Source organism: Salvelinus namaycush, chromosome 40 (genome assembly GCF_016432855.1).
Source record: "Salvelinus namaycush isolate Seneca chromosome 40, SaNama_1.0, whole genome shotgun sequence".
Lineage (NCBI taxonomy): Eukaryota > Metazoa > Chordata > Actinopteri > Salmoniformes > Salmonidae > Salvelinus > Salvelinus namaycush.
Window position 1 is genome coordinate 11,238,011 of NC_052346.1, and position 10,064 is coordinate 11,248,074.

General features: G+C 42.2%; 2 protein-coding genes across 2 annotated transcripts; both read left to right on the forward strand.

Moving 5' to 3' along the window:
- The first annotated feature begins 459 nt into the window (after positions 1-459).
- LOC120033502 (transcription elongation factor A N-terminal and central domain-containing protein) lies at positions 460-2,089 on the forward strand. Its single transcript, XM_038979868.1, has one exon. It carries the CDS (start codon positions 809-811, stop codon positions 1,952-1,954), a length of 1,146 nt encoding a protein of 381 aa, XP_038835796.1. The 5' UTR covers positions 460-808; the 3' UTR covers positions 1,955-2,089.
- Positions 2,090-4,953: 2,864 nt separating this feature from the next.
- Positions 4,954-10,064, forward strand: LOC120033721 (ras-related protein Rab-9A-like). The gene is made up of 3 exons (XM_038980163.1): positions 4,954-5,081; positions 7,068-7,105; positions 9,060-10,064. Exon 3 carries the CDS (start codon positions 9,131-9,133, stop codon positions 9,734-9,736), a length of 606 nt encoding a protein of 201 aa, XP_038836091.1. The 5' UTR covers positions 4,954-5,081; positions 7,068-7,105; positions 9,060-9,130; the 3' UTR covers positions 9,737-10,064.

Sequence of the window (10,064 nt, forward strand, 5' to 3'; positions counted from 1 at the left end):
TATTACAATCAAAGATGTTCTATTATATTGACAAGATAGTCGAGTGCACGCTCTAACAATGGAAATACTTTTCCTCAGACATGGAAGCAGGCGGGAGGAGTCACGATCAGGTGGGACCATTCTAGCCAATGAGAGGGCAGATACACGCGTGTGACCAGGCAAAACTCCAAAATAAAATCGTTGTTCTTTTGCCGAAATTCCATGTGCGTCCGCTTATATCAATACATTCGTAACAAAATAACAATTACGAAACTTATATTCGATCAATTAAGATTCACGTAGCAAATTATATATGAATTATTTTGTTTTAGCAAATTCAACACTCTCATTGACCTCCATACAAAAATGTCTCACTTCATGTATTATTTTCGTAGACAGATTTTGGGCTGAGTAAATCCTCTCCCGTAGCCTCTTCCTCTGTGCTACGATGTTGCAACACGTGACAGTTGGACACCACAAAACAAATATGGCGGCTGACCGCTCAAGAACTGCAATTCGAGTGGTAGGCTACGCTGTAATTTTCGAACCGAAAAGGGGTATGAATAACGTTTAGTGCTTTTAAATTATATTTGGTGTGATAGAATTTAGCTAACATATTGCATCAAAGCTTCCGTTTCCCAACATACATTTTAGTGTAGCCTGCCCTGAAGTGCATTAGCTGCATTTTAGAATCTGGTTTCAAAATTCTTTTTTTTTCTTTTTTCGTTTCCAATGCCAATATCAAACAAAATGTCATGACCCTACAAAAGCTGTAGCCTAAAAACCATTTACATATCAATGTCTTTCTCCCGCCATAGTCTCTAAGAATATGACCACCATGGACACAAAACAGATCACTCATCATGCTCTTCAAATGGACAAATTTAACAGGGCGGGTAACTATGGCAACATTATGCCTCTCCTGACCGCCCTTGATAATGCCTGTGTGACTTGTGAGCAGCTGCAAGGCACAGACATCGTCAGGGTCCTTTACAGACTCCTCAAAACCTGCTCAGACAATTCAGTGAAAAAAACAGCCAAGCACCTGTTGTCAAAATGGAAGAAACTCTACAGTCACCCCTATCACATCTCAAAGGAGAATGGAAGTGAAGAAGAATTCACTGTCATTGGAGAGAGTATGCTGGCTGATAAAGCGTGTCTGGCAGACAGAGGTGGCCTAGCTGCTGGTGATGCTAGTAAACCAGTGGAGTTGGGTGTGTCTTGTGAACATGTGGTTTTTCATACTGGGTCAGAGGACAGAACACTCACAAATGGGACCAGGTGTGGGAGAGCTAAGGGAGAAGGGGTGTCATCGTGGCAGGCAGCTGGTGATTCGTCTTCGGGGTCAATTTTGCCCACCCTCTCAAAGCAGTCAGAAACTCCTGCCACCACTTCCCTGGATACCCCTCCCCTCTGTAAGGATTCCTCTGATTTGGGTTTGAGGACAAAGTGCATCCAGCTCCTCCTTGGAGCCCTCGATCCAGAAACTTCCAAGGAAGCAGAGGGGAAGACTGCAGATCTGGCCCGTGTCATAGAGGTGCACATCCATGCGCTGCACCGTGCAAACCAGGCCAAATACAAGGCCTGCATCAGGAGTAAGGTGGCCAACCTAAGGAACCCCAAAAACGGCCACCTTCGGTGTGGTCTCCTGGGCGGCAGCCTGGGGCCGGAAGTCTTCGCCGGGATGTCTGTGGAGGAGATGGCCAACGAGGAGCTCCAGCAGCTGAGGGAGGAGTACTCATCGCGGGGGGTGAGCGAGAGGCAGCTACCCCAGGGGGTGGTGGGGACGCCCACCCAGAAGCTGCGGTGCAGGCGGTGCGAGGGGTCGGACTGCAGAGTGACACAGGTGTCCCGGGGCACTCTGTTTCTGCCAGCGTGGGTCCGCCAGGCCACCGCAGACCAGGATGCCATGACCTTTGTGACCTGTAGCAAGTGTGGGGAGCAGTGGTACCACAGCGGCTGGGTGTGCCTCTGATAGGCCATCCTGACCACACTACATGTAAAATGCCTGCTTTGTTTTTGTCGAGATTCTGTTGAAATGGCTTTACCCTATCAAACTGAATAATGCCATGTTTTAATCACAGAAATAAAGGGACATTTTACCACATGATTATGCCTTACATTGTCATTAAACTTGCTGTGCTACATACTGTAATACAAATGTGGTTCTCTTTCTTTTACTATTTCTTTCTCAATCTGGCATTAAATCTGGCATCTTCTGTTCTCACACACAGAAAGACCCCATGCTAAACACACAGTACGTGTGTTTAGCATGGGGTCTTTCTGTGTGTGAGAACAGAAGATGTTGACATTTCTGTTGAGCTGCAGATTAAGACCCACGTGGCCTTCCTGTGGCCACGTGACCCTGTGAACAGCACAAGGAGCATGTGACCCATTAATCAGCCCAAGACACAGCTCTGGCATGGTCATGTCTAGAAGGGATACAGTTTATGTCAAATTGATGTCAAAAGTAGATTTTTATTTTAGCTAACCCTTTTCCTGACCTAAACTTCATTATCCTAACCTGCTATGTTAATTATCCTAACCTGCTGCGTAAGTTCTCGTAACTTGCTATGAAAAATCAATTTTGAGATAAGCTGTATCCCATCTAGACAAAACCCTCCGGCCGGAGGGTTGCTGATCTCCCATGATCCCTTTCTAGCCCACAGCCAGTGCTAATGACTCAGGATCCCATCATTGTGAAGTCTTAGCATTCCAGAAAGATCCATGCTAGTTGGACAAAGTTGGCTAAATGAGCTATTCTCTGTAGGCAGGGATAGTGGTTCGAGAATATATGGAATGGTAGCAGTATTTTGTTTTACATAAGATTATAATAAATTGTTATATTGTTAAAGAATGTTAAAGTTATTGTCACGCTGTTCGTAATAATGGTCAGACCAAGGCGCAGCAATGTAGAGTTCCACATGCTTTATTAATAGTGAAACTTTACTAAACAATAAACTGTGACTACAGAGGTGCAAAGTGCACTAACTCCAAACACATACATTCAGACAATATCACATAACCCACAGGTGGAAAAATGCAACTTAAGTATGATCCCCAATTAGAGACAACGATTACCAGCTGCCTCTAATTGGGAATCATACACAAACCCCAACATAGAAAATTAAACCTAGAACCCCACATAGAAATAATAAACTAGACTAAAACCCCTAGTCACGCTCTGACCTACTCTACCATAGAAAATATAGGCTTTCTATGGTCAGGATGTGACAGTTATATTGTTAAATGGGTATATCTTTCATTGAAATGGCCATTGAACAGTAGGAAATGTACGATTATTGTATATGATTTGTTCTCATCAGTGTTTTTGTAATGTGTCTGTACATTATAGATATCTGTATCGGAGTCATTGGAGATAACATTCTGTTTTATCAACTGAATTAAGTTTGTGTTTCACTATCAGTATGTCATGTGTATTTTCAAGGAGTGTCATTTCCAAAGTCCATGCAGTTCCCTATCTTATTGATAGTCTCCCTGTTTATAGCCTTTAACTTTTCAATCATTGTCTGACAACTTTCTCTCTTTGAGACACACACACATGCATGCTCAGGCAGTATGTGTGTACTGTGCATGGTGGTACTTACAAACATAGACACACCTTCACAATCATTCACATTCACACTGTTTAATACATTGTGTGTGCAGGCTTTTCTGCCCCCTCCCACTCTGATAATATTACAATAGATAAACGTTATCAAGTGGAAAGTCCACATTCTCATATCTTTCAAAGAGCATACTATTGCTGATACTGTACATTGAGTTACAGCAGAAAGAAATGTAGGGGAGAGTGGGGTAAGTTTGTGTAAAAGGGGTAAGATGAGCCACACTTGTTTCTAAGGAAACCATACACAAAATGTATATTTTTACCAAATATTTAGGGAGAGGCCATCCTTTCATGGAGTCTGTTAAGGAAGAAACCACATGGAAAAAGTGGTAAGCAAGTTATTTGCAAAAAACAGATTTTCACCAAGTCATAGGAATTTGTGTTAGAGGTTTCATGATGCTTGTATCTAAACCAAAGTAGATCATTTTAAGATTGTTCTATACATCAGTTGGGGTCAATATGAGGTCCTAAACCTAGCATGAAATTGCATCCTTGTAGTTGTGTGGGCTAAAATAGTCAAATGTTTGTCTTGGGGTAAGTTGAGCCAATGGCAAGTTGAGTTAATTTAAGTGTTTTGTTCCCAGGTGTAATGCAAGGCATTATCGCTGGCATATGAGATAACAACATGGCCTGGTCTGTTAAAAGTGTAAAATAATAATACTTTTTTGTTAGGTGTTAAGCCTGCGTTAAAATATGCTTAAAATTATTAAAAGATAAAAAGTTATTGTGATTCTGTTGAATTGTGTTTGGGAAATAAATATAGACATGGTTTTAAACATTTGTATGCGGCTTAATTTACCTTCTCCCGGGGCTCAACTTACCCCATACTACAATTTATCTTCTTAAAATCTGATTTTAAACCAAACCCTAACCTTAACTACACCGCTAACGTTATGCTTAACCTAAATTAAGATTTTGACTTTTGTGGCCAATTTTGACTTTGTGGTTGTGCTATCTAGTGTAAACCGTATTCTTGTCACAACGGGGCTTGGCTATCCTTCACAAAGTGCAGTGTTTGAGTGATTGACTGTGTCATCGACTAAAATATTGCTATAATAACATATGTTGTAATTAGCTGATCCTTAAAAAACGATCCATTGCATTGTAAGATCTGACTTGTGTATGCAACTCCTGGGCAGAGGAAAGCGCCCATTGTATAGAATGTTACAGTAACGTCATCACAATATTGCCAGAGATGTATTGTATGGACATGTCCTGCGTGTTTAGTGTTTAGAATGTCAATTTCCTGCTATACTTTTTCAGTGGGAAAAGCACAATTACACACACGTTAATAGCTTCCTTTATCCATTTAGCTCACAGTAGGCGTGACAAACGATCGGTCATATGAGCGTCAGTAGCGCTCGAGCAGTCCTGCCCAGTAGCGCCATGTCACCGGGAAACCTCGGCCGCTCGTGAGGATTTTGCAAAGGGATGGAGCGGTATGGCAACGCCGACGTACATTATAAACATCAAGGTACAGTTGCAACCAATTGATACTTTTCGTTGCTAGATATTTCAAACTTTCACATTTAATGGAAATTATATGTGTTTACCAGTTAGCCTAGCCAGCTACATGAAGCAAGCTGATGTTTAGTCTTCGCGCATGATCTCACAGACTACGTGGTTCATGGCAAGCGAGGAGTTCGAGACAACTGGGAACTGAAAAAAACCGAGGTCAAATCAGTCAGTGATCTTCAGGTCGGAATGTCGGAGCTCTAAGAAAGATGCCCAAGTTTTGCGAATTGTAATTCCGAGTTGGATGACAGTTCAAACGATTTTGTTCTCGAGTCAGAACTCGTTTTTTCCCAGTTGTCCTGAACGCATTGAAGTCAAGGATGTCCGAGATCCCAGTTGTTTTGAACGCGTATATTCACTAGCAGTCTTTATTCCTAGTGTTTGTTTGTTATTAGGCCGTGGGAGTCCGCTATACTTACTCCATATGACAGTCTTGTTGTGTACCTGCTAATCAGCCTACTACCAAAGCAAGTTTGTTTCCAATAGCCTATACCGTCACAGAGCTAAAGCCTACGTCCCTTTTCAGATCATCCTCGCGATGGATATGTGTTCACTTTTATCTAAAAGTGTGTCATCAAACAAACAAAGCACAAACATTCCAAGCTTCTGCGCATGTTCTATCCAACCAAGTTCTCTGTTGGCTAGTGATGTATGTAATGCTGGGGATAGGACCAGATTGTCTTGTTCTACAAATCTATGGTAGGATATTTTAATAGGGCTCTTTGTTGAATAGATAGAGCATTACCATAGTTACATAAAGGTAACAAAAATATTAAAAAATACCATTGATTGCCATGCTGATAATGCTCAAACATTATTTATTTTTTATAATTCGAACCTGAACAGTAGTCCTACTTCCCCTTTAAATCTTGTGACCGGTGAGAGCCAGTGCTGATATGGGCACATGACTCTCTCTCTGTCTGTGTGTGTGTGTGTGTGTGTGTGTGTGTGTGTGTGTGTGTGTGTGTGTGTGTGTGTGTGTGTGTGTGTGTGTGTGTGTGTTGTGAACCACAGCTGCAGAAAGGCAGCATAACAAAGGTGCAGTCAGTCAGTGTTCTCTCTCGTCCAGATATATTCCGGCACATTAAATTCACTGTAGTAGGCTGAGGCAGCTAACAATAGGCAGAGTCTTTAACCAATTTGACTAACAAGACGTGCGTCTGTTACCTATGTCTCTGACCTATTTGGGCTGATTAGCCCATTTCACTACCCTTTTGGATGTTATTATATCATTATGGAAATGGGTAGAGGGCTAGAGAAGATTTCTTAAGTAGTTAACTCCATTGATTAGAGTTCAGTGGTGCAAGTCATTTCAATTTAGTGGCACATTGTTGTCACAGTATTTGAGGAGGCTGCTGAACACTACCTCAATCAGAGACGAGGCATTGATCAATTATGTGATGGAGAGGCATTGAGGTGGTGATAAGCTCAGATTTCTCTACTCATTATGACCCCTTCATCACCAACCAGAACAGTTGGAGCCCCGTTAAAATCGTTACTCTGGAAAAGGGCTCGAACAGGTCTTACAGGGATGTTAGGAATTGGATGATCGGATTTTCTATTTCTCCTCTTTTTTTTAAACTTGAAATAGAATTCATAGAATTGCAAGTGGGTTGACCACCTGGTCTCTTGTACTAATTGGGGTCTTTGTTTGTTTAAGGATAACATTCGTCTTTACTTTCTCAGAAGCCTGCAATGTTAGTCATTGCTTAACCCTTCAGTGTGTTACTGTATTAATAACCAAGGCCTACAACAACCTGGAATTTTAATACCCATACCAGACATCCGTTAGACTAATAGAGTTGAAATGAACGACATTCACTCTAATTACAGGAACTTAAAGGCCTCATTAAATGCACATCATGGAATCCTTTGACATGTTCACATAGTTCATCATCGTCATGGTATTAACCTAACATCATACCTTCTCTGTTTTTTCTAACAGGTGCTGAATTAGGCTATGGTTTGCCCTGATACATAACGGTAAGAAATGACATGTGGTAAAACTTCTTATGGCTGCAATCCCGGTAACGGGATCGATATGACAACAGCCAGTGAAAGTGCAGGGCGCCAAATTCAAACAACAGAAATCTCATAATTAAAATTCCTCAAACATACATGTGTCTTATACCATTTTAAAGGTAATCTTGTTGTTAATCCCAGCAAAGTGTCCGATTTCAAATAGGCTTTTCAGCGAAAGCACCACAAACGATTATGTTAGGTCACCACCAACTCAAAGAAAAATTCAGCCATTTTTCCAGCCAAAGAGAGGAGTCACAATTAGCACAAAGAGATAAAATTAATCACTAACCTTTGATAATCTTCATCAGATGACACTCATATGTATTGTGTAATACGAAGTCCTATGTTTTGTTCGATTAAGTTCATATTTATTTCCAAAAACCTCCGTTTACATTGGCGCCATGTTCAGAAATGCCTCCAAAATATCCGGAGAAATTGCAGAGAGCCACGTCAAATAACAGAAATACTCATCATAAACTTTGATGAAAGATACATGTTTTACATAGAATTAAAGATACACTTGTTCTTAATGCAACCGCTGTGTCAGATTACAAAAAGCTTTACGGCAAAACACAATATTCAATAATCTGAAAACAGCGTTCAGCCACGAAAGAAAGCCATACAGTTACTCGCCCAAATTGTGCAGTCAACAAAACATAAAAAGCATTATAAATCTTCACTTTGCTGATCTTCGTCGGAATGCACTCCCAGGACTCCCACTTCCACAAGAAATGTTCGTTTTTTTCGGTAATGTCCATCATTTATGACCAAATAGCTATTTTTGTCGCGTGTTTGGTATACAAATCCAACGTCAGGGAAGCGCGTTCACTAAACCTGACGAAATGTCCAAAAGTTCCGTAACAGTCCATAGAAACATGTCAAACGATGTATTGAATCAATCTTTAGAATGTTTTTAACATAAATCTTGAATAACGTTCCAACCGGAGAATTACATTGACTTCAGATGAGCGATGGAACGGAGCTCCCTCTCATGTGAACGCGCATGGTCAAAGAATGGTTACCTCATGGCAGACCTGACTAATTCTCCTCTCATCCGGCCCCCCTTCACAGTAGAGTCATCAGACAAAGTTCTACAGACTGTTGACATCCATATCTCGCTGTAATTTCAATGGGAGCTTGGTTGAAAATCTACCAGCCTCAGTTTCCACTTCCTTTTTGGATTTTCTCTCTGGTTTTTGCCTGCCATATGAGTTCTGTTATACTCACAGACATAATTCAAACAGTTTTAGAAACTTCAGAGTGTTTTCTATCCAATACTAATAATACTATGCATATATTAGCAACTATGACTGAGGAGCAGGCCGTTTACTCTGGGCACCTCTGTGCACCTTTCATCCAAGCTACTCAATACTGCCCCTGCAGCCATAAGTTAAGAATGTATTACTGCCACTGTCTCTTCTTGTGTCCTTACACAATGCATTCTATACTCTACTGTGCTACTACTGTATTGTAGTACACTAAACTAAGTTTTAGGCCTATAGTTGTCTGCTGTACTTTACAGTCGGCCAAACTCACCCCACGTGTTTAATGCATCATGTCTGCTCTGAAGCCAAGCATTATGCAGACAAAACGTTCTTGTGGTGTGTGGCCTGTGGCCACAGCTTTGCTCATGTGATTCTCTAAGAGATGGTCATCTGATCATTGTCCATGTGACACATGCTGAGAATATTACAACTCCTACAACAGTTAATGTCGGCAGGACAATGTTACGTCTTCATTGGTTAAGATATCAACTACTAGACTGTATAACATTGACTGATTTGACTTTAGCTGACTACAGGTGAGGTTGTTAATCTGTGTTTCTTAACCTGGTTATTTTCTTTTCTCAGACTGTTAACAGAGCAAACAACCAGTTGACTGATTAAACTGAATGACTATGTCATCTATTTGTCAGGCAGCAGCAGCGCTTCCCAGACCATCCCCCCCAGCCAGCTACCCCAACAACCCTTCAGCCCAGGCCCAGCCATGACAGCCAAGTCTTCCCTGCTCAAGGTGATCCTCCTTGGGGACGGAGGCGTGGGAAAGTCCTCCCTCATGAACCGCTACGTCACCAACAAGTTTGACACGCATCTCTTCCACACCATTGGCGTGGAGTTCCTAAACAAGGAGCTGGAGGTGGACGGGCGCACCGTGACGCTCCAAATCTGGGACACGGCGGGCCAGGAGCGCTTCCGCTCGCTCCGGACACCTTTCTACCGTGGCTCCGACTGTTGTCTCCTAACCTTCAGCGTGGATGACAACCAGAGCTTCCACAATCTCAACAACTGGAAGAAGGAGTTTGCCTACTACGCTGATGTCAAGGAACCTGAGAAGTTCCCTTTCGTGGTCCTGGGTAATAAGTTGGATGTGCCAGAGAGGCAGGTTTCGGGCGAGGACGCCCGCCAGTGGTGCCGCGACAACGGCGGCCACCCGTACTTTGAGACGAGCGCCAAGGACTCGACCAACGTGGCGGCGGCGTTTGAGGAGGCGGTGAGGAGGGTGCTGGCGCAGGAGGAAAGGGGCGAGCACCTCATCCCGACGAACACAGTGGACCTGCACAGGAAGCCTCGCTCTGGTGCCTCCTGCTGCTGAGATGTAGGGTTGATTACCTTTATTTGACTCTTAAAGGCCCAATGCAGCTGTTTATCTCAATTTAAAATGGGCAAAAATAGCTTTTTAGCAAAAAAAACTATTTCTCAAGCAAGAATTTTGCTAAGACTGGGAAAACTAGCTGTTTATTGGAAGAGAGGTTTGGAACAGTTTTTGTTGTTGGTCTATTGACCAATCTACCGAACAGTGATGTCACCATTGAAAGCTGAAACTCCCGTCCATGCAAACCTGCTGATTATAATGTCCTGTGTAGATTGTATTTTCGACCACCAACTATCAGGAAATAAACTGATCACATTTTTTCACAGTT

Coding starts and splice junctions, on each gene's coding strand:
- LOC120033502 (XM_038979868.1), top strand. CDS start 809: ATGACCACCATGGACACAAAACAGATCACTCATCATGCTCTTCAAATG.
- LOC120033721 (XM_038980163.1), top strand. CDS start 9,131: ATGACAGCCAAGTCTTCCCTGCTCAAGGTGATCCTCCTTGGGGACGGA.